Source organism: Lactuca serriola, chromosome 1 (assembly GCF_051521515.1).
Source record: "Lactuca serriola cultivar US96UC23 chromosome 1, Lser_US96UC23_V15, whole genome shotgun sequence".
In the NCBI taxonomy this organism is placed as follows: Eukaryota; Viridiplantae; Streptophyta; class Magnoliopsida; order Asterales; family Asteraceae; genus Lactuca; species Lactuca serriola.
In genome coordinates this window covers 122,976,000-123,001,079 of record NC_136408.1, presented here as the reverse complement: position 1 = coordinate 123,001,079, position 25,080 = coordinate 122,976,000, and the positions used below count along the sequence as shown (strand labels likewise).

The window sequence follows — 25,080 nt, the reverse complement described above, 5'->3', positions numbered from 1 at the left end:
TAACTCACATGCGGTATTAACAAACATAAGATTTACGGGTTTTTACTTCTAAATATAATGAGTTTATGTCGATTTAAACTTGCATGAATTTCTTTAAGTATGTCAAAATACTTATACATCCCAGTCTTGACTTTTAAGACTAGAACGCGTTACATAAGGAAAATATTGGATTTTTCTTGAACAAACATCACTTTTACGAGGAAGAGATTTTAGTAACACCTTCAAAAACTTATGAACCTACCAACTTAATTGTTGACACTTTTCCAAAACTACTTGTATTCTCAGGGAATCAACAAAATCAAGTAACCACAAGCTTTTGAGGATGGGAAGATACGACATTGAACAACTATTTTTATATCATGTTGTAATCAATCATTGAAATATGTAACAGTTGAAACCATGTAATTCTTTTTCGATTATATTTATGATTGTTTGTGTTGCTTTAATCACTATTATACTTGTTGTTATGATACTATACATGAAGTCTGCCACCCCTGGACGTTTACGCCATCCTTGGTTTGTAGGTGTGACGGGAACCCCCACATGGTCTTAGCCCAATGCTATGGGATGCCCCACATGGTCTTAACTAAGGATGCCATTGAAACCCTCCAAGGTCTTACACCATAGTGCCTCGGGAACCCCTAGATCTTTATCTAGGATGTCGTGGAAACCTTCCAAGGTCTTACACCTAAGTGCCCCGAGAGCCCCCGAGGCCTTCCATGCAAGTTTCACAAAGTCCACTAGCATATCACGTACCACATAATCAATTAGCATTCCACATAATACATCTTCAGCTAGTGTATCACATATCATAGAATGGGATGGCATTGATGCCTTCGACCCATTGGTATGGTGAAGAGACTCAGCTGGCATTGCTGAAGTCCCGCAGATAAAACTCTAGTGCTGTTTGACAGTTTCCCGAACTATCAACATCAAATAATACCCAATTAATAATTAGGCCCCAATACATAACCAGAACTCTATACTTGGGGTAAAAGACTACTTTACCCTAACTTAGCTTTATTCGGTCCAAGGCCCAATCCAAAGGACCAAAAGTCAAACCATGGACCAAAGCCCAACATATGGCCCAATTTTCCAAATTGGGCCCAACCTTTACATGGTCTCATTCAAAAGCCCAACAATTTTGTCCAATCCAATCATTTGGCATTTCTAGTTACCCAATATCTCATAATCATAAAGGCCTAATTATGACCCATCTATGGCCTAATTTTCAAAATTGTGCCCAAACCTTCACATGGGCCTTACCCAAAAGCCCATTAAATTATTATAGTCCATATAATTGTTCTTGGATGACCCATCAATATGCTAATCACCAAAGCCCAATAGAAAGGCCCAACTCAAAGCCCAAGTGAAATTAGGGTTTCATATGAAATGATAATTAGGGTTAAGTGTTTCTCACTTTACCCATTAAGGACTTAATCCCTTAAGTCCACCACTATACTAGATAAATCATATGTTGTGATTTGGCTTAATACATAGTCCAATTCCAATGGCCCAAAAGTGGGTCCCGATAAGACCGAAGCCCATAAATCCAATATTAGGGTTTTCTAAACCCTAATTAGGGTTTCCAACCCCATCATAGCCTAATAGGGCCAATAGCTAGATCTTTTGATCATTTAAGGTTCATTAGGCATATTAGGGTTTCGTTGGGCCCACTAGGGTTTCATTGGGCCCAATCTATCCAAGCACCCCAAACGACTCATAACATAAACTAGGCATGCCGCCACCAAACACGGCGGTTGGTGGCGGCAGCCACCACCTAACGGTGGTGGTTATGAGTTTCCTTCTATTATTCTTATACCGATTACAATATAATTTACAATAATATCCAAATAACACACATACAATTATAAAATAACACACACAAAACCACCCTTGTGGTGGCTGGTGGTGGTTCATGGTGGCAGCCACCACCTCACGGTTGTGGCAACGAGGTTTTTCTTTGAATCTCCTTTCAAGACACGATCCTACAGCCGTCACAAGTGAAACACGTGCATACAAACACTGAACCACACTCACAGCCACCGGTACACGGTGGTTAAGGGTGGCAAAAAATAACTAGCGTGGTCAGCCACCACAGTTGGCAGCCGTGGTGGTTTCCTCGGATTTTTTGGCCAACAGAAAGGATCCAAAAGAAGACGATTAGCACAGTAGAACTCAAATTTACACACAAAAATAGATGTAGCCACCAACCTGGTGGCATATGATGACAGCAGGACACAGAGGTAGCAGCACGGACGGTGGCGCATGGCCTTCAGAGGAGAACATCAGCTACAACAGCCGCCCAGAATGGCGACCTTGCAGCGACAGAAGAAGAAGAAGAAGACGGCGGGGGATTAGCAGTTAATCAACATTGCCGGGAAGGAAAGTCAGTCTAGCAAGCAAACGGTGGCAGCAACCCATGTAACTTCGTTTCTCGGTGGCCCCCATTGCCGCCAGTAGCAAGGGCTTCAACGGTGGGTTGTGACTTCGACAGTAGCGAATAGTGGCACCGGAGGTCATAAGGAAGACGGTGACGACTGAAATGTTACTAGGGTTAGGGTTGCGGAGGGATGACCGCTTATAAACCCCGATCCATATAAAATTTTGTCCATAATAACACTATTAGCCGTTCCTTCCTCCATTTATTTCAAGATAGGTTCATATTTTACTCTTTCTACCCTGACTTTGGAGATTCCTTTCAAAATGAGTCCAAATGTTACTAATTACATCTTGCTTTCAAAAATCCTTACTAGATAAGCCCAAAAATTCCGCTTTAACCCCAGAGATTCAAATCTTGTCATTTGGCTTCCTAAAACCCAGAGCTTGCTAATTATTATTTGATTTTGGGCTATAATAATAAAATAATAATAATAATAAAATTACTTCTCAGGGTTCCGATTCATTATTTAACCATTTTATTTTAAACAGGATGTTACAACTCTCCCCCACTTAAATTAGATTTCGTCCTCGAAATCATTCCTTACCATCCCTTACACACCAATCAACTTGGGCGACATGGTCACAATCATGGGCACACCCTAGCCTTCCCAGGGTGACTGTGGCCAACCTTCGCAAGGTTTTAGAACCCAAAGATTAACGAATTTCCTGTAACAAGATCACATCTACTACGTCCGAATTTTGCAGTTTCGAGAGGGTCTGTTTCCCTGACAGACCACCCGCAACAAATCACTGTCGAATTCATTACACTTATCTCCCTACTGTTTCCTGATTCTAATTATGTTGTGACCTACTCACAACCTTACAAACTAGCCCAACCCGGCCTAAGTCTTCCGAACAAATCTGTGAATGTCGCAGCTACCCTGTAGTCTTTCTACACTTCCCGCACTATCTGACTACGGGTGAGTGCTACGGCTCCCTTGTAGTCTTACAATAATTTCATACCAACTGACCATTAGTGAATGCTATGGCTCCCCCGTAGTCTTACAACACTTCCATCCCGACTAACCATTAGTGAATGCTATGGCTCCCCCGTAGTCTTACATCACTTCCATACCCACTAACCATTAGTGAGTGCTACGGCTCCCCCGTAGTCTTACAACACTTTCATCCTAACATAACCGTAGCCCAATACCTTACCCCTAATCTATCGATTCAAAACACATGCAGATTCAATCACACACTCGACCAATCACCCCGAACTAAACCTGATTCATGAATGGAGTTCCAACCTGCTTTCCCAAATTCTGCTATCAAGCCCCCAAAAAGATACGGTTCACATGTTGGGAAGTTTTACCGAACTCCAAACTCGCACAAACCTCAACCAAATAACCACTTGGGTCGCCATTTACGCTCGATGAGCACAAGAAGTCCATCCCGGTCTCATACTCGTCCCTGTCCTGAATACTTGCGCGATTCTCCCCCACTTAGATTCGACTAAGTCTTCACAATACATGAGATTTGAAGTATTCCCGATCCTTCTTACTCTTTAATAACCAACTGCTGACAACCTGTTTCTTGCTCGTGCAACTGTTCTATTACGGGCCCAAATCCCCAAGGACCACACAACTCCTAAAGATCATACAAACACTTTTCGAATCCCAACGAGACTAATAATATCAGGCACCTTGAAATGATGCCACACCTATATTTTGAAGTTTGAATAACCTATGTCCAGACCAAAGCCACAACAATAAACCACTTCCCCTAGAACTTCCAAAAGCCGACTTGAGCATAATGGTCGAGTCACTAATCCTGTCTGTAGGCGTTTCACATCATGTCCCTAGACCAATCTCGACCCTTGACCCAGATAACATTGAACGCTCCAAACCCGCAAAGAGGGAAACAACTTTTCACTCATCACCCCGTAAATCACGGTATGCAAATGACATATGACAAATGTTTGAATGTATTGTCCAAACACAAACAAGGCAACACACCCAGAGATATGCTTACTAATACCCTCGAAGCGAAAACTCCCTCATGTAGTTTCCCGCAAGCACCGCACTAAATCTGGCCCTGTTGCCCTCTCACAACTGACTCGAACCCTTGGGTCCCATTCCGCGACCCTCCAATGTATGTACCTGATTTGATCCCCTATTCCCAATGTGCTCCAAATCAATCCTAGCTCTCAAGCTCTAGAAATGATATCATTTAGGGCTTCGCACCCTGGTACACTCACCAGCACAATCGCCCACGGCTGAACTGCAGTAGTTGAAGCAACCTCTGCCCTAAACCAGGTTACAAACTAACCCCAAGACATGGTCTCTAATCTTGAAAGTGCATTAGATCACACAATCATTCCTTTCTGCCTAATACAAGAGATCCAAGGTGAATTCAAAATCCTGGCAGTCGATCCAATAACTAGCTCACCACCGGAGCCGGAACCAAACCCTGGTCCTTCCCCTTGCGTGCGCATCTGCATTCTACATAGCAGCTATCCCCACGGTCAAATCATAACCAAGGATTCTCCTTCCCAGACTTCATAGATTCTCCAAGACTCTCCCCGATTCGAGTATGGATCATGTGCTTTCAGTAGTATGGGCCCAATACTACCTTCCACACCTATCCATACTTTCCTTCGGAATTATCCCAAATCCTCTAAGTCACCTACTCCCATGATGTACTAAATGACTGCTAAACAGCTACATAATATCCACCGAAGCACCTCCTAGGCTCCCCTAGGTTCCTAACCTCACTGAAACACCCCGATAACTTACTGGAGCATATCCCAGACTTTACTAGGTTCCCAACCTCACCTTGCCATCAGCTGTTGAAGAACTCCCCATGATGTCAGCTATCTACCTCCCGGATATCATCGTATCCACTTAGTAGCTGACTCCCATCACTGAAGAGCTCCACAAAGCACAAAGCAAGTAGCATTTGTGCAGTAGCAATTCGATCCAAAGGACTATCATTGAACACTCAGCCCACATATCGTGACTCGTGCTGTCCACATCAATCCATCCTTACTGCTGGCTGCCTTCTGCATGCAAATTATACAAAGAACATGATCTAATAGACTGTCGAATACTAGACTATACCCTAGGACCACAACCAAACAAGGAACATGAAATAAGGCCAAATCTATTATTCTAAGGTTATAAGATCCTAACCATGTATAATTTTAGAAACATACATTTAGCAGTTATAAATACCAACTATCATTCACATTCCAACATGACATCAAATATTCCCAAGGCTACAAGCACCACATATTAGGCCAACCTATTGTTGACTACTCAGCACTAGCATGCAAGTCTACCAGCTCATACAACGTATACAGGCATCTCCCCTAGCCTTAACAAGCATGCGATTCAAAGATTCATAAATGAAGTCATAACAAATAATGTATGTGGGTATTCTGGGGAAATTTACTTGAGCACGGCTGATTGCATGCACCACACCCTTTCCTGTCTTAGAAATTCTTTACTTAAAAGATTTACGTTTTGAAAACTTAACAGATCCTCGATTTGAGTTCAGACACACCCGAAAGTATGACTGGATCCCTCAAAACAAGGTTCTGATATCAACTTGTAACGACCCAAAAATTAAGGCTAAAATATTCATTTTTAAATGTAGCTAAGGTAATGATACCATATATTTCAAACATTTCAAATCATCCTTAAGTAAAATATTTATTAGAGTTTATCCAAAAATCATTCATTGCGGAAATCATAGGGGTGTGCACTACAATCAATCCGAGCCCTTCTTCTCCAAATCGATGATACTTGAAACCATAAACAAAACTTTAAGCACGAAGCTTAGTAAGTTTCGTAGAGCATACCCTACACAATCCACATAACCACATAATCCATATCAGCTATAACTACTACATAAACTGTAACAATCGCATAAGCATACATATACACATATAAAGATGCCATGGAAACCCTCCAAGGTCTTATTCACATACTCACGTAAATCATATCAACTACACCAGCCATGCATATAAAATTATAGGGATGCCGTGGAAACCCTCCAAGGTGTAACACTGGGTGCCCTGTAAACCCTCCAGGGTCTTATCCCACTGCAATGGGAACCTCCACATGGCCTTTACTAACTACTAATCAAAACATACATACCAACATATAAGATGAACATGCAAACACATAAGGATGCACTGGAAACCCTCCAGGGTCTTACACCGGGTGCCATGGGAACCCCCACATGGTCTTAGCCCAATGCCATGGAAACCCCCACATGGTCTTCACTAAGGATGCCATGGAAACCCTCCAAGGTCATACACCATAGTGCGTTGGGAACCCCCCGAGGTCTTTACCTAGGATCTTGTGGAAACCCTCTAAGGTCGTCCACTTAAGTGCCCCGGGAACCCCCCGAGGTCTTCCATGCAAGTATCACAAACACCACTAGCATATCACATATCACATAATCAATTAGCATACCAAATAATCACTAGCATACTCCCTAGCACATAACCAACTAACATTATACATAATACAACTTTAGCTAGTGTATCACATATCATAAAATGGGACAGAATTGGTGCCTTAGACCCATTGGTATGGTGAGGAGACTCATTTGGCACTACTGAAATCTCGCAGATAAAACTCCAGTGTTGGTTGATAGGTTCCCGAGCTGTCAACATCAAACAATACCCAATTAATAATTGGGTCCCAATGCATAACGTCAACTCCAAACTTGCCATAAAAGACTACTTTACCCTAACTTAGTTTTATTCAGTCTCAGGCCCAATCCAAAGGCCCAAAAGTCAAACCATGGACCAAAGCCCAACATATGGTCCATTTTTCCATATTGGGCCCAACCTTTACATCGTCTCATTAAAAGGCCCAACCATTTAGTCCAATCCAATCATTTGGCATTTCTAATGGACCAATATCTCATAATTATAAAGGCCCAATTACGGCCCATCTATGGCCTAATTTTCCAAATTGGGCCCAATCCTTCACATAGGTCTTACCCTAAAACCTATTAAATTATTATAGTCCATATAATTGTTCTTGGAGGGCCCATCAATATCCTAATCACCAAAACCCAATAGAAAGGCCCGACTCAAAGCCCAAGTGAACTTAGGGTTTCACATAAAATGACAATTAGGGTTAGGTATTTCTCACTTAACCCATTAAGGACTTAATCCATTAAGTATACCACTTTACTAGATAAATCATATGGTGTGATTAGGCTTAATACATAGTCCAATTCTAATGGCCCAAATGTGGTCCCAATAAGTCAAAAGCCCAAAAATCCAATATTATGGTTTTCTAAACCCTAATTAGGTTTTCCAACCCCATATTAGCCCAATAGGCCTAATATTTATGTCTTTTAACCAATTAAGGTTTATTAGGCCCATTAGGGTTTTGTTGGGCCCACTAGGGTTTCATTGGGCCCATTCTGTCAAAGCACCCCAAACGAGTCAAAACGTAAACTAGGCACACCGCCACCCAACACGGCGGTTGGTGGGAACAGTAGGTGGCAGCCACCACTTAATGGTGGTGGTTATGAGTTTCCTTTTATTATTCTTATACCGATTACAATAGAATTTATAATACTATCTGAATAACACACACGCTCATAAAATAACACACACAGTCACCCTTGTGGTGGTCGGTGGTGGTTCATGGCGACAGCCACCACCTAATAATGGTAGCAGCGGGGTTTTTCTTTGAATCTCCCTTCAAGAAACAGTCCTACAGCCGTCACAAGTGAAACACACACATACAAACACTGAACTACACTCATAGCCACCTGTACATAGTGGTTAAGGGTGGCAGAAAAGAACTAGCGGCGTCAGCCACCACGGTTGGTAGCCATGGTGGTTTGCTCGGGTTTTCCGGCCAACAGAAACGCTCCAAAAGACGATGATTAGCACAACAACACTCAAATTTACACACCAAAACAGATGTAGCCACCCACCTGGTGGCACACGATGACGATAGGAGACAGTGACAACAACACGAACGATGGCGCATGGCCATTAGAGGAGAACATCAGCCACAACAGCCGCCCGGAATGGTGACCTTGCAGCAACAGAAGAATAAAAAGACTGTGGGGGACTAGCGGTTACTCAACTTCGCTGGGAAGGAAAGGCAGTCTAGCGAGCAAACGGTGGCAGCAACGCACGTAACTTCATTTCCTGGTGACCCTCATTGCCGTCGACAGCAAGGGCTTCAATGGTGGGTTGCGACTTCATAGTAGCGAATAACGGCGCCGGAGGTCATAGGGAAGAGGGTGACGGCTAAATTGCTACTAGGGTTAGGGTTGCGGAGGGATGACCGCTTATAAACCACGATCCATATAAAATTTGGTCCATAATGACACTATTAGCCCTGCCTTCCTCCATTTATTTCAAGATAGGTCCATCTTTTACTATTTCTACCCTGACTTCGGAGATTCCTTTCAAAATGAGTCCAAATGTTACCAATTACACCGTGCTTTCTAAAATGCTTACAAAATAAGCCGTGAATGTCCACTTTAACCCCCGGAGATTCGAATCTTGTCATTCGGTTTCCCGAAACCCATACGTTGCTAATTATTATTTGATTTTGGGCAATAATAATAATAATAATAATAATAATAATAATAATAATAATAATAATAATAATAATAATAATAATGAATTTACTTCTCGGTGTTCCAGTTTATTATTTAAGCATTCTATTTTAAACGGGATGTTACGGAACTTGATTTCACGATCAATGTGGACATTACCAAGGTAAAAAACAGTTCTCTTTGAGAGGATACCAATTAATTTTCTTGCCCTATAGTTTTGTTGAAGGGATTACCGGACAAGGTTTGTGTATTTTAAAAAAATAAATTATTTTGAAATAATTATATTATTTTTATGTAAATTGTTGGCAGATGTGGTGTTTCATAAATTCTATAACAATAATAATCAAATATTAAATATGACAAACAGAAACATAAATAAATCGAATACACACACACACACACACACACATATATATATATATATATATATATACATATATATATATATATATATCAAATATTCACAAAACAAAATACATACTTGAATGTCGATGTTTACAACATAAAATAGAAACTTGAAGTAGTAGATTGAGGCTTGCAATGGCGGTGTCCTAAGGCAGAAATTGGCCAAGAACGGGTCTGTCATCAGGATACAACAACCAATTCTAGAACAGATCTAAAATCTATAGAATTCACCAAGATCCCTTTGATATGAAGACTGATTTTTTAGAGAAAACATTTATTTTTCTTTGGCCCTCAAATTCTTTCTGAATTCCTCCATTTATAGGCTTCTAGTAGTGGTTGTAAACCACCAACCAAAATTAATTGCTAAAAACTTTCTGCAATTAATCATATATTAAATAGAATATGTTTTTTACTAAAGAAATAAAAATTAATTAATTACTAATTTATTTTGGATTATATACAAGAAATATTATTTAGTCAAGAAGAGCCCAAGAGCCCCAAGGCCCAAGGCCCAATGTTTGACCATTAATATTTAATAAATCTTAGCCTACTACTAGCCTAATTTGACTAGTCCAACACCACAACCCAAATCCAAGATGGTTAACCCATTACTTGATCCATTTGATTAAATGATTGGGGCAAGACTTATTAGGTGGGAAAAGATTTTCTCTTCCTCTAATACAGGACAAGTCCTAGATGGTAATTTTCTGGTACAAAGTTTGAATAATACCCCACATTTTCTATTTAAACTTCAAGAATAACCCACATTTGAATATATATAATAAGTTAATTGATATTCAATTAGCTTATTATCAATTAACGGAAGTAAGATATGACATGCATCTGAATAGGTGTTATAAAACTTAAGCCTTTCATAGTGAGTACTACTTGGATCTACTTTGTGGGTTGTGACCTAGAGTCTTGAACTAACCATTTTGTGTAGTAAAATCAAAACAAGAGGTATCACACATATCATATTTAAGTGTGATTCAATTCTTACCATTGTGTTCATTTCGTTCGTGAACAATTCTTTCTTCATGAGACTTTAGAGAGCTTAGCCATACCAAAGATGCGACGTCACATCCATCTCACATAGGTAATGCTAATATAGAATAATTAGTACTATTTCACTATAACAGCCATCAGCCTAATTAAGAATAAAGAAAACATCCCTATATCATCAATAGAAAACACAAAATAAATATCATAAGAGTGTGGATACCTTTGTGTTAATGGTGATTTGAATCTTCCCCAACTAGTTGTCCTACAGAACCTAGACCATGGGATCTCCAACATTACTAGCTTCGATTTCCGCCAAGTGGTGGCTCATTATATTGGCTTTAAGCTCATTCCCCTTAATGTAAAGAGAACTTGCTTTCTACTAAGGCCTTTTGTCAAAGGATCAGCTACACTTTCCTTTGACTTTATGTAGCTAATGGAAATTATTCTATTCTTCAGCAAATCTCTTATTGTAAGGTGACTGCACCTAATGTGTCTTGATTTGCCACTCTATATCTTGCTTTGTGATCTAGTGAGAGTAGCCATGCTATCACAATATATACCAATGGCAGTAACAGGTTTAGGCCACACAGGAATACCTTCTAGGAAGCTTTTAAGCCATTCAGCTTCTTCAGTAGCTTTATCTAAAGCAACCAACTCTTCTTCTATTTTAGAACGAGTATTTACAATTTGCTTAGATGATTTCCAAGAGATAGCAGCTACACCAAGAGTGAACACATATCCACTTGTCGATTTTGCCTCAGTAGTATTGGAAATCCATTTGCATCACAATATCCTTCTAGTACAGGAGGATACCTCGTGTAATGCAATCCGTATTTCATTGTATGCTTTAAATATTTAAACATTCTCTGTAATTCATACCAATGATCTTTCCCACGCTTATGGGTGTAACTACTCAATCTACTTACACTACAAGCCAAGTCCGGTCTACTATAATTCATAATATACATTAAGCTACCAAGAACTTGAATATATTCTAACTAAACTACACTATCAGCTTTATTCTTCTTAAGATGACCAGAAGTTTCAAATGGGGTGACTACCGGCTTGTCATTAAAGTGTCCAAACTCCTTGAGTACACTCTTAATATAATGGGACTGAGTAAGAGTATAACCATCAGTCTTCTTTGAACTCTTACACCAAGGATCACATCTATTACTCCCTATTCCTTCATGAAAAAGAAGGAGTGTAGCATTTTCTTGGTTTGATTGTTGACATCCAAACAAGTACCCATTATAAGCATATAATCCACATACAATCATATGATGACACCAACATTCCTGTATTGTTTCACATAAACACATTTATCACATTCATTAATTCTAAATCTATTAGAGAGTAATGTGTAATCAAACTTCTCATGTCATTGCTATGGAGCATGTTTTAGTCCATAATATGATCTAACTAACTTACCAACTTTTTTTCATGACCTTTAACCACAAACCCTTCAGGATGATTCATATAAATCTCTTCATCTAATTCATCATACAAGAAAGCAATTTTCACATCCATTTAGTTTATTTTCAAATTGTGAATGGATGGAATTACTATCAATGTACAAATTGATGTAATTCTTGTAACAGGTGAATATTTGTCAAAGAAGCCTTGACCTTCCTTTTGACAATACCCTTTAGCTGCTAAACAAGCTTTGTACCTCTTAATGGTACCATCGGGTCTAACTTCTTCTTAAATATCCATTTGTGCCCAATTAGTTTATGCCTAGGTGGCAAATCAACCAATTTCCAAGTATTATTCTTCACAATGGATTCAATATCACTTTTGAATGCCTCTTCCAAAAGGGATCTTCAGAAGAATCCGTAGCATCCTTATAAGTTTGTGGTTCATTATTCACTACATATATCATGTAATCAAGTCCAAACTCTTTGCCTATTTTGCCCCATTTGCTTCTTCTAGGTTCTAAGTTCTCTTCATGAACCTTTAAAGAACACTCTTCATTTGAATTTAAGCTTTTGTCAAGAATGGTTTCATTCAGTACATCATCTAAAGGTCTTTTCCTAGACCAGGTAACCTCTTTCCCTTTATCCTTAAAAGGAAAAATATTTAACCTGTGATTTTGTAACATCCGGGAATTTGGGTATATCTATTTAACCCTTCTTCTTCTAATCGTCAAGTTTAGCCATTAAATGAATGTAATGACAAACAAGTACACTGGGCATACTGAAGAGTACACTACGCATACTCATGCGCTTAAGTGGGACGCAGAATATACACGGTATGTTGCGCGTACCTTAAAGTACGCTGGGCGTAGTGGGCCCAGCCTCAAACCCTAAATAAGACTTCTACACTATATAAGGAATGTTATGGCCTTATCCTCAGCCACCATTTCACAGAGAGAAACCCTAAGAGAGCATTATCTTCGTTCTAAAGCTTGCGTGTGAGTGTTTTGAGCTAGAAAGTGCCCTTGTGTGTTAGTCAAGAAGAAGTGGAGGTGCTTGTGGAGGCTAGGATTTGGAGTTAAAGCTTGGATCTGAGTTCTACAAAGGGAGGAGCTTCACTTGGAGGTAAAAAGCTCAGAATATTCCTCATTATTTTGGTTTTGTATTTAATGGTCCATTTTCTAGGGTTTTGTCCCAAGATGGAGACTTTTTGGTGTAAATGGTCTCCTTAAGCCTTGATCTGACACATTTCAGCTTAGGATGTGTTGTGGATCTATAAAAATCCAAACTTGGTCGTGGTTATGGAGTCATGCATGAGTTTTAGTCTTAATGAGAAAAGGGGATAAAAGGTTGGAGTGAGTTATAACCTTTTCATCCATGCAAAGCCCTAAAGGTCTCTACTTTATGGTTTAGGAGACTGAGGAATGTCAAGATCTGAGATATGAATTGTTGTCTTAAACTATTCAGACCAAAAATATAGAAAGGATGAGTATGGGACTTACGTTGGGTGTAAGTCTCAGAACGCGCATCGTAGTGGGTTGAGGTCCCCGATCAGTTCCATGCGCGTTTGGGTACGCTGAGTGTACAAAGGGGTTATGCCCTGCATAACCCCTTTTGGGGGTTTTTGGTCTAAGCATTGTGATGGGCCTTGAGTGTTGGGCCTGGAGTTTGGACTTCATGCAATAGAGTCCTAGACCAGAGAAGTGTATATATGTGCTTTGGGCCTTTGGGTTGGGCTTGCCTTTTTGTTTGGGATTTGGGCCATGTGAGGGCCCATTTTAATATTGGGCCTTGGTGGGTCCAATGGGTTTAGGGCATTGATGGGTTGGTAGGTGGTTTATCATTAGACCTAATAAGTGAGGGGTTGGACCTAGTTTCTAATTGAGATAAGTGTGGGTTTGGCACAGAGATAGAGGTCGGTGTGTATCAACAGTGTCTATAGGAGCTGTTCATCATCTAAGGTGTGTCTTCTCACTATACTTTACCTAGAGTGGTAATTAGAGTTATGTGACAGAGTATTTTGTATGTTATTTATATGATGTGATACACTGCATTATTTCTATGTGATTTATGCTATGTATGATTCAGAGTTTACAAAGTTAGGACCAGAAGGTCCACAGAGTTAGGACTAGAGGGTCCATAGAGTTATGGGACCGGAGGGTCCCACTGAGACATATTGAACAGAATAGCTTATTTGTGTTGTATGTGGTATTTTGGGGAACTCACTAAGCTTCATGCTTACCGTGTTATGTGATATATGTGTTTTAGGTTTCTCAGGATAGCGGGACGACACTAGCTTGATTGTACACACCAGAGGAAGAGTTATGTTTTGAGGATTCTGGATTGTTAAGTAATCAAATATGGAGTTATGTTTTGAAAATTGAACAAATGAGATTGTTATACAGAGTGTTATGAAAAGTATGCATTTTCAAAATGAAAAATTTTTGTAAATTTTCACGTCATTACAAGTTGGTATCAGAGCCTTGGTTTGAGGGATTCGGATGCACCTTCCGGTATATTTGGACTCAAACTGAGGAATTGAGGAAAATTTTCAAAATAAATGATTTTTCTAAAACAAGCAAGAGTTTCTAAGAGAAAACGAAAAAGAACAGTGTGTACAATCAGTCAGAGCCCAAACGGTGATTTCCCAAAATACCCTTACCTTATGTTTTATGAGATATTATGAGATATTATGCATGCTAGAGATAGGCTAGGTATTTCATATGTTAGGACTAGAGTGGCCTGATTTGTGATGCCTTAGCCTAGGAGTTGCTGTTATCTGTGATGTGCTTTTGAGTATGTGTTGAGTAACAGTATCCAGTGGGAATCCTTGTAGAGAGGTATTTTCATAGAGGAGTAATCTAGGAGAGATACCTAGATGAGAATTGGTGGAGCCTACCGAGAGAGTAGCTAGATACGTGTGGGGGGTAGGGTTGCAGATTTTGGTGAAATCTTTTGAGTATGTGTAGAGCAAGTGGAGATATCACCTAGAGCGGGGTTTACATGTTATTTCTATGCCTGACTATTGCTTGCTTCGTGCTTTGTGGAATTCCCGATGATGGGAGTCAGCTACCAAGTGAATGTGACGATATTCAGGAGGTAGATGACTGGCATCATAAGGAGTTTCTCAGCAGCTGATGGCAGAGGAGTGTGAGAACCTAGGAAGATCCTAGGAAGTGACCTTAGTCCGATGAGTATGCTGACAGAGTAGAGCATCTCGCTGGGGAGCGAGCAATGCATGTTGAGATTGGGATTGAGAAGGTTGAGCAGCTACTTAGGGAATCTGGGATGGTCCGTGTTGAGAGTACGGGTAGATGTGGAAGGTAGTATGGGCCCGGACTACTAAAAGCAGAGCACCTATAATCAATGAAGGGAGGATTCCAGAGGTTCTAAGTAGCAGATTAAGAGGAGATATCATGGTTCGAGTACCATGATTGGTAGCAGATTGAGAGGAGATATCATGGTTCGAGTACCATGATTGGTAGCAGATTGAGAGGAGATATCATGGTTCGAGTACCATGATTGGTGGAAGATTGAGAGGAGATATCATGTTTCGAGTACCAAGATTGGTGGCAGATTGAGAGGAGATATTGTAGTTCGAGTACCATGATTGGTTGTAGATCGAGAGGTGGAATCATGGTTCGAGTACCATGATTGGTGGCAGATCGAGAGATGATGTCATGGTTCGAGTACCATGATTGGTGGCTGATTGAGAGATGATGTCATGGTTCGAGTACCATGATTGGTAGCAGATCGAAAAGCAATGTCATAGTTCAAGTACCATGATTTGAGATAGATTGAGAAGGGAGAACATGGTTCGAGCACCATGATTCATAGCAAATCAAGGGGTAGCCATATGGTTCGAGTACCATGATATGTGGCGGTTAGCGCTTCTGGTTTTACTGGTTATTTGGTGGAGATTGTCTAGACCGAGGTCGGATGTGGAGGGGTGTGGAGCCTGAAGGCCAGGATGAACGAGTTTTAGTGGAGCATCCTGGGAGAAGGAAATCATGTTAGCTCCAAGGAATTGTTAGTTATATGCTTGTGGAGTCGCAAGACATAGGGTTGAGCAGGGATGGTGTGTTATGGAAGAATACGGTCTGGGCTGGGCGACCGGCCGATAGTGGAGATGTCACTTTCTGTGGCCCGAGTGGTGCTAATTATGTTCCTGTGGGAGACGTAAGAAGTCTTGACATTTCGTTCTCTAAGTTTAGGAGTGAGTCCTGTGGGATTACACTGATGGTGATCTTCAATCAGAGTCTATGGCAATAGGTTTGCCATAAGGTAAACATATAGCTTGATCAGGTCGTCAGTGGGGACTGAGATGGTCAAGGACCAGGGTACGCCCTATTTGAGTATGGTAGGGAATGTGTTAGCTGCAGTTTCGGACAATCAAGAGGAGTATATCAGGGCGGTGACTGTTATTGTCTTTGACGGGTAGGTATCGAGAGTGGAAATGTGGGTTCTGCTCTTATAATAAGGGACATGATGGAGCATTGGTTGAGGAGTCGAGGAGGAGGAGAATGATAGTTCATTATTTATAGACTAAGATTCAGGGTTAGTACTGGACAGTTGGAAGGTCCGGTGATGGAATGGTATGAGATTCTTAATGACTAAGAGGCCGTCATTATGGGAAGTTCTGAGGATTCCATATGAGATTCAGGGTTTTGGAGTTGCTTGACCTCTGTCAAGGAGATCATCGAGCGTTACGTAGCAACTTCCAAGAGTAGGTGTGATGTCGCTGGTGGAAACAGGCTGGGAGATAGATTGTTGGTGCGCTAATTAGTGACGGTTTGAACCCTAAGTGAGGGAGAACCGGGTATTTTATTGTGAGGATCAGAGATCTGTTCGAGATTGGTTGGAGATCCGGATATAGAGACCTGCAGTGCAGATTCATGTGATCAAGGTTATTGGTAATTGAAGCGAGGTATAGAGCGAGATAATGCATGTGGTATACATTTGGTAAAGGATGAATGTCTCCACGGCAAGTGGCCATCGGTCGGAGACCTTAGGATGGATAGGAATTCTTCGAGGTGGTTGGCTCATAGGGTTGGTTTGTGATGGAAGAATTCTGATTCAATGTTAGGGCTGTTAAGTAGTTGGGGAAGGGCGGAAGTGGTTTTGGCAACTCATCCGGGCCGTTACGAGTATGCTTGCTTGATTTTTGAGCATTATAGGAGGGAGTTTCGGATTATTGACAACATGTTGCGAGTGATTGTCGATTCCTCCATGTTTCAATTGAGAATTGGAATATTCCAAAGTTGTGTGTTGTAGGAAGGAAGGATAGTTATGAGATTCTGAGGGAGTGCTTTGAGGTATCTGTGTATGATGCCATCAGTGGTTGAGGCAGGACATCATGATGTTCTGTGATGGTGTTCAGAAGTATCCAAGTATAATGCCCTCAATTCAGAATTATTCAGGTGTTGAGTTAAGACGGCAAATGGAGTATCAAGTACCTACGGTTGCAGTAGGGGCCCTTCGGGTATTGACATCTAGAGGGATTTCTAAGAATGTGGATTCCAGCAGGGAAGGATGTGTTGTCATGGCGGTTGCTGTCAAAATATGTGATGCATAAATAGGGACAAGTGTGTGTGTTTACCTATCTATTTTAGTCCGCGGAGCATGAGTTAGGGGATGTAGTGTGGTGTTGACGTCAGAATGAGATTATAGGGTTACGAGAGAGAGAGGGTATTGTGATGCTACGAGGATCCGTAGTACTCACTAGTCAGAGAGAGGGAGTTGTGATGCTACGGGGAGCCGTACTACTTACCAGTCAGAGAAAGGGTGTAGTGATGCTACAGGGAGCCATAGTATTCACTAGTCAGAGAAAGGGTGTAGTGATGCTACGGGGAACTATAGTACTCACTAGTCGGAGAGAGGGGGTTGTGATGCTATGGGGAGCCGTTGTACTTATTTGTTAAAGGAATGTTGTTGTGATGTTACATGAAGCCATAGTACTCACTAGTCAGCGAGAGGTTGTTATGATAAAGTACCCCTTTGATTAGAGCATGATGCCGAAGAGTTTTAGGCTTTGGGTGGCCTTAATTTATGAGCTTTTGGCAGCCTGGTGGTCGGACCAGGGGCGAGACCGGGGTCTCCTCAATGATCGGGAATCATTATATTCTAAATGATGTACGCATGGGTGGCAGGGGATGAGTTATGAGTTGAGTGCTTCGTTAGGATGAGTGGTTCCAACTCTGGGTCGGACCAAACTCCCGTGTTGATTTTGGCCCTGATGGTGCACCGGATTGACGAGATGAGATTCTGGAATCGAAGGTGGGTTCCATGTGAGAGTTATTCTTTGCTATCTGATGTCTTTAACCTATTTAGGTCAGTGCCTCGGTTCGGGAGGTACTGTGGGATGCACAGAACTAAGGAGCAGTAAATGACAGAGTTCAGGGGTGAGCCGATCTTTAGGAGAGTTGTAAGGTTCACTTGAGGAAAGAGAACTACGTGACTTGGGTGTCACTAAGAGTAGAGATAGTTACTATAAAGGGGGGAATTGGTGAGACCTTCTGGTTATGGAATGGGTGAATTTGAGGTTCATCTATTGGGTTTATAGGGGTTAGAGGATATTTTCAGGAAAGCATGATCACTTTTTGGTGTCCAAGATTAGAGTTTGGGGTTCATTCTCTCTAATGAATCGTAATGATGGTTCTTGCAGTAAGCCCTGGAGAAAGAAGGAGATTATGACCTTTTTATTCCTTTTGAGGTTGCGATCAGGATCGATCAGGGAATCAGGGTTGGTAGAGTGTTCTTAGAGTCTGTTAGGCGGTGGGCGATTAACAGGGTGATGTTTCGAGGGTGGACTTAAGATTCAGATTGAGTACCGCAGCAGTAGTTGGGTCTGCCCTTTTCAGGTCAGGAGTCTTTGGTGGGATCGAGTATCTTTGGAAGTGATTGTCGTTTGGTTTAAGGACCTTCGGTGGGGCTTCTCGGTTAGTTACTATAAAGGGGGGAATTGGTGAGACCTTCTGGTTATGGAATGGGTGAATTTGAGGTTCATCTATTGTGTTTATAAGGGTTAGAGGATATTTTCAGGAAAGCATGAACACTTTTTGGTGTCTGAGATTAGAGTTTGGGGTTCATTCTCTCTAATGAATCCTAATGATGGTTCTTGCAGTAAGCCCTGGAGAAAGAAGGAGATTATGACCTTTTTGTTCCTTTTGAGGTTGCGATCAGGATCGATCAGGGAATCAGGGTTGGTAGAGTGTTCTTAGAGTCTGTTAGGCGGTGGGCGATTAACAGGGTGATGTTTCGAGGGTGGACTTAAGATTCAGATTGAGTACCGCAGCGGTAGTTGGGTCTGCCCTTTTCAGGTCCGGAGTCTTTGGTGGGATTGAGTATCTTTGGAAGTGATTGTCGTTTGGTTTAAGGACCTTCGGTGGGGCTTCTCGGTTAGTTGGGTTCAGTCTGTGTTGTAAGGAGCGATTTCAAGGGCGAAATCTAATTCAAGTGGGGGAGAGTTGTAACATCCGAGAATTTGGGTATATCTATATAACCCTTCTTCTTCTTCAAGTCGTCAAGTTTAGCCCTTAAATGAAAGTTACGACAAATGATTATGTTGGGCGTACTCATACGCTTAAGTTGGACGCGGAATACACACGGTATGTTGGGCATACCTGAAAGTACGCTGGGCGTAGTGGGCCCAGACTCAAACCCTAAATGAGAATTGTGCACTATATAAGGAATGCTATGGCCTTATCCTCAGCCACCATTTCACAGAGAGAAACCCTAAGAGAGCATTATCTTCATTCTAAAGCTTGTGTGAGTGTTTTGAGCTAGAAAGTGCCCTTATCTATTAGTGAAGGAGAAGGGGAGGTGCTTGTGGAGGCTAGAATTTGGAGTTCAAGCTTGGATCTGAGTTCTACAGAAGGAGGAGCTTCACTTGGAGGTAAAAAGCTCAAAACTTTCCTCTTTATTTTGGTTTTGTGTTTCATGGTCCATTTTCTAGGTTTTTGTCCCTAGATGGAGACTTTTTGGTGTAAATGGTCTCTCGAAGCCTTGATCTGGCCCATTTCAGCTTAGGATGTGTTGTGGATCTATAAAAATCCAAACATGGTCGTGGTTATTGAGTCATGCATGAGTTTTAGACTTAATGAGAAAAGGGAATAAAAGCTTGGAGTGAGTTATAACCTTTCCAGCCATGCAAAGCCCTAAAGGTCTCGACTTTATGGTTTAGGAGACTGAGGAATGTCAAGATAAGAGATATGAAATGTTGTCTTAATCTATTCAAACCAAAAATATTGAAAGGATGAGTCTTGGACTTACGTTGGGTGTAAGTCTCAAAACGTGCAGCGTAGTGGGATGAGGTCCCCGATCAGTTCCATGCGCATTTAGGTACGCTGAGCGTACCAAGGGGGTACGCCCCGCGTAACTCCTTCTAGGGTTTTTCGTCTAAGCATTGTGTGTAACGCCCCGTGTTTTCTCGGTACGTTTGGTTATTTTAATTTAATTATCCTTGTAACCTTGGGTTAATTTATTTAACCAATGTCTGATTTCTTATGTTATTGACCTCTTTTGATCATCTTGTAAACTCCTTTTATTGAAGTCCATGGGCTATGGGCCTATTTGCAAAGTCCATCTAGTTAATAGTACTTAATGTGTAAATTGAATCATTTGGAACACACACAAGGAAAACACTCTAAACCCTCCCTCTCTCTCAAAAATCGTCCCTCTCTCTCTCTTTGGGATCAAGAGCAGCCAAGGGGCTGTTTGGAGCTTAATTCTTGTTCATTTCCAGCCTTGATTCGTATTGGTATGAACCTCCTTATCCTTTCTTACGATTTGATTCATAACCTTGTTCTAGTTTTATTATTTCATCTTCACCTTTTCTCATTCTTATTTTATTGTAATTGTATGTTATACATCATGTCAAGATCCTATCTTCACCCCATATATGGTGGATGATGGATCTAGGGGATTACATGTGGCAAAAGATCATGGAAACCCTAAAAGGGAGAATGATGATTTTATGTGCTTATGTTTATTTTCATGTTGATTATTATTACATCCTTGTGGCTAAATGAAATCCTAATGATCCCTAACCCTTTTTAGTACCACCATTATCATGGGGACTGAATTGGGATGATGAACACATCTTAAAATGTGTTTCAAAAGGAGAAGGATGGATAAGCCAAAAAGGAATCACGGGTGGCTACGATTCTGTTTTCCATCAGATCTGTAGTCATTTTGTAAAAATCATATATGGAGCCCTAAAACTCAAACGGACCCCAAACCAGTTCCAAAAGTTCATAAATTGTGTTTGCTAACTTTCTTAAGAAGGCCAACCTCACTGATAAGGGATTTATCTATGTGAAAGAATGGAATCTTTGCTGTTAGGTCTGATCCGGGTCTGTTCTGATATGTCATTTTGTTTTCATCATTTCTAAGGCTTGGAAAAGGATCCAGAGTGATTCCAAGTTTCTATATGTTCCTTATATTATGAATTTAAGATCTGGAGAATATGGGGTGTTATTTCCAATTATAAATTGGGTATAATGGATCCACACTCCAGGTCAGTGGGCAGTCACCAGCTTTTGCTAGTGCTGTGATTGTCCACAATGTGAATTTTATATATGGAGTTTGAGAGATGCTTTTCATTCAATTCCAACTCTGAGACTTTTACTTCTATGTCCTTTACTTCTATTAATTTTCTTTTGGACTAATTCTACACACAAGTTGGGTAGAATTGGCCAACATCACTTGACTGTATTGTTGGAGACAGAAGTGATACACCATTTTGTAAAATTCATATTTAATTCATCTTTTGGAGTTAGAATGAGTTCTTTATAGTTGTGGAATCCAGAGCAATCATAGTTTCCTATAAAATTTATTTAAAGCTATGTTTCTGTTTTAGATTTTGGAGTAAATCCATTTTGAACAGCAGGCCTGTTTTAGAGACCTTGCTGTGATTACTCTTTTCTCAACTCATAGCTTCGTTACTTCTCCTTTCTAACCTTTAGTCCTTCTTAGGTGAGGTTTTGAAGTTTTCTCAAGCTTGGTAGCATTATTTGATTGTTAGCCATCCTTAATACTCACTCAAGGTGAGTTCTCTCACACCTTTGTATTGATGATTGTGTTTGCTAGTTAGCTCGTGTGTGATTATTTGAATTTATACTATATAAGTATTGTTTTAATTCGTACATGTGCACTGTATGTAACTAATTATGGATATGGGGACACCACCAAAGGATACGGATTTACCGGTGCGGTGGGTAGGTAAGATCACCAATGTAATACTCTTCGTGAGGTGCGGTGATTAGGGCCAAATGATACGGGATCTTCCCGGTGCGGTTCAAACCTACAAGTCCTTCTCGTAATATAGACATTGATTTGTTCTTTGCCTTTATCATTATAATTGGAAAATGGATTAGGGCTAGTAAATATGAATGTTAGTACAATGTCTGTGCTTGAATTCACTAAGCTTCGTGCTTACGTTTTTCCCTTATAACTTTTCAGGTGTTAAGATTAAAGAGACTAAGGCTTGACATGGAGCATCGGGACATCGCTACTAGTTATTTTGTTGGGACCTTATTATTATTATTACTTCCGCACTTATTTTATATGATTATTAAGTTGATGGATTATGTTATGACTATTTCAGTTGTTTTAATTTAATTTAAGATGGGTTTTAAAAGTTTAAAATTTTTGCAAAAAAAAAATTGGGTGTCACAAGTTGGTATCAGAGCCAGGTTTGAGGGAACTAGGCATTCTTGTGGATGTTCTAGACTCAAATTTGAGACTCTATAAGAGTTTATTTTCTTTTTAAAATATTTTTCAAACTTTCTGAAGACTAGTAGTGAAAGATGTCGCGGTGTACCAGTCAGCCAGCCAAGTAAGCCTTATTTCTTATGTTAAATTGTTGACTATGAATTGGATTCTACTAGCCTTAAAATATTAGATTACACACTTAGTTAGTGTTAACATGTGAGAGAGTTGTAAAATTAACGGCTAGAGCGAACTGGAAATTTTGAAACTAGACGCGAATGCGAAATTGGAACTTGTGTGGAAGGTAGTAGAAGGGCCCCTACTATTTGAAACATCGGTGCCGGTTTCGAGTCGGGGCAAGGTTGAAAAATTTTCGGCAAGCTGAGTGTTTTGTCTTCCTAGAAATATCTAGGCTGAATTGTTTCTAAGATTTTCCTTCTTCTGTGGATACCAATGGCTCCGCCTGCTCGACTTAATCAACTCCAAATGGAGCAAGTTAGGGATATTGTCGCTGAGGAATTCAATAACGGTTTCAAAGAACTAATCCCGGGTGTGACCAACGACATAATCAACCAATTCAGTGCTCTTCTGGATGAGCGTCTCGCGGCTATTCCCGGGGAAGCGTTACTGTCTCTGCCTGTTTAGGATTCGGCATACTACTTCGAGAAGTTCAACAAGTGTAGCTCTCCTCTTTGGAATGGTGAATCCGACCCAGTTGCTACTGAGCCCTGGGTGTCAGATGTTGAGGGCGCCTTCATAAGTGTTGGGTGTCCGGACTAGTACAAAGCAGTGATCGCCATGAATCAGCTGTGAAAACAGGGAAAGACATAGTGGAACACCATCACCGCTCTATTGAACGAAGACGAAGTGAGGGCCATGTCTTGGGCCCAATTTGTGGAGAGGTTCGAGGCACAATATGTGACTAAGGTGGAGCAGCAGCGGATGCAGCAAGAGTTCATGGCCTTACAGCACACTACCGAATCCGTTAGTGACCTGAACGCCAAGTTCTTGGAGATGCTATCTTTTTGCCCCTCGTTTGCTGGGAACGAGGCCTGGTTAGTCAGCCGGTACACGGCCATCCTGCGTATCGAGATTCGGGAATTTGTTAGCATGCAGAAGTTCTCGAATTTATCTGCGATCATGAATGTAGCGAGGAGGAGGGAAATCGAGTTGCAGACCCAGTCCAAGAGGAAGGCCAATGACACCTCTTCCAAGACATCCAGAGATGCCCAAAAAACGCAAAAGCAGGGTAGTAAGTCAAGGTATGAGTATAGGACGTCTTCAGGGCGAGAAAAATATGTTGATATGCTACAACGGCAAAAAGCCAGGGCATCATTGGAAGAATTGTAGGGATCCCCCTGCGAGTGCAGTACCTCATATTACTTCTGCAATTCCCGTCTGCTATCACTGCAACGAGACGGGACACAAGAAGCCTGAATGCCCGAAGTTGAAGACTGGTAAAGGTGACAGGGGTACAAATCCTGCAATTGCATCATCCTCTAAGGGAACCATTATGGTGACACGAGGTCGTGCTCACCAGATCACTGTGGAGGAGCCGGTGATTACAACAACAGTGGCAGACACTTATTTGCTAGATTCCAAGCCCGATGTTGTTATGTTTGATAGCGGTGCTACCCATTCTTTTGTATCTCACACGTTTATTAATCGTTTGGGGCGTAGTATCGGAAAATTGGCTCACCCAATGGTTGTCGATGTTGTCGACAACCGCACTATTTATGTCACCGATGTCTATCGGGGTTGCACTCTCGAGTTTTCTGGAGTTGAATTCCCTATTGATCTTATCCCTATTGCGATGCGAGAGCTCTGCGTTATCGTAGGCATGGATTGGCTTGATGCGTTTGATGCGGAAATCCACTGTCGTAAGAAGCAAGTTCGTGTTCGAAACCCTAGAGGTGGAGAACTTATTATTCAGGGGGACATTCCCCGCCTGACTATGGCTTCTTGCTCTTTTGCTATAGCACTAGACAACGTTCCTATCGTTTCCGACTTCAACGATGTCTTTCCGTAGGAACTCCCTGGCTTGCCACCTGTTCGGCAAGTGGAGTTTCGCATTGATTTGGTGCCAGGTGCGACTCCAGTAGCGAAATCTCCTTACCGCTTGGCACCACCTGAAATGAAAGAGCTCCAAGATCAACTTCAAGAACTAAGTGATAAAGGGTTTATACGGCCAAGCTGCTCGCCTTGGGGTGCTCCTATTCTCTTTGTGAAGAAGAAAGATGGATCCCAGCGAATGTGTATTGATTATAGGGAGCTAAACAAGCGCACGATAAAGAATAGGTACCCATTGCCACGTATTGACGATCTTTTCGATCAGCTTCAGGGAGCATCTTGGTTTTCCAAGATTGATTTACGTTACGGTTACCATCAGATGCGGGTTCGTGAAGAAGACATTGAGAAAACAGCATTCCGTACTCACCCTCTGACATTGAGAAAACGGTATTAAGGTTGATCAAGCCAAGGTTAATGCGGTTAAACAATGGAAGATTCCAAAAACACCTTCTGAAATTCGCAGTTTCTTGGGTTTAGCCGGTTATTA

At 41.2% G+C, this 25,080-nt stretch overlaps 1 protein-coding gene across 1 annotated transcript; it reads left to right on the top strand.

Moving 5' to 3' along the window:
- Positions 1 to 23,820: 23,820 nt before the first annotated feature.
- LOC145061101 (uncharacterized) lies at positions 23,821 to 24,552 on the top strand. Its single transcript, XM_079008480.1, has one exon. The coding sequence runs from the start codon at positions 23,821 to 23,823 to the stop codon at positions 24,550 to 24,552; it is 732 nt and encodes a 243-aa protein (XP_078864606.1).
- The last annotated feature ends 528 nt before the right edge of the window (positions 24,553 to 25,080 follow it).

Excerpts from the sequence above, each read along its gene's own strand:
- LOC145061101 (XM_079008480.1), top strand. The coding sequence starts at position 23,821 with ATGTTGATATGCTACAACGGCAAAAAGCCAGGGCATCATTGGAAGAAT.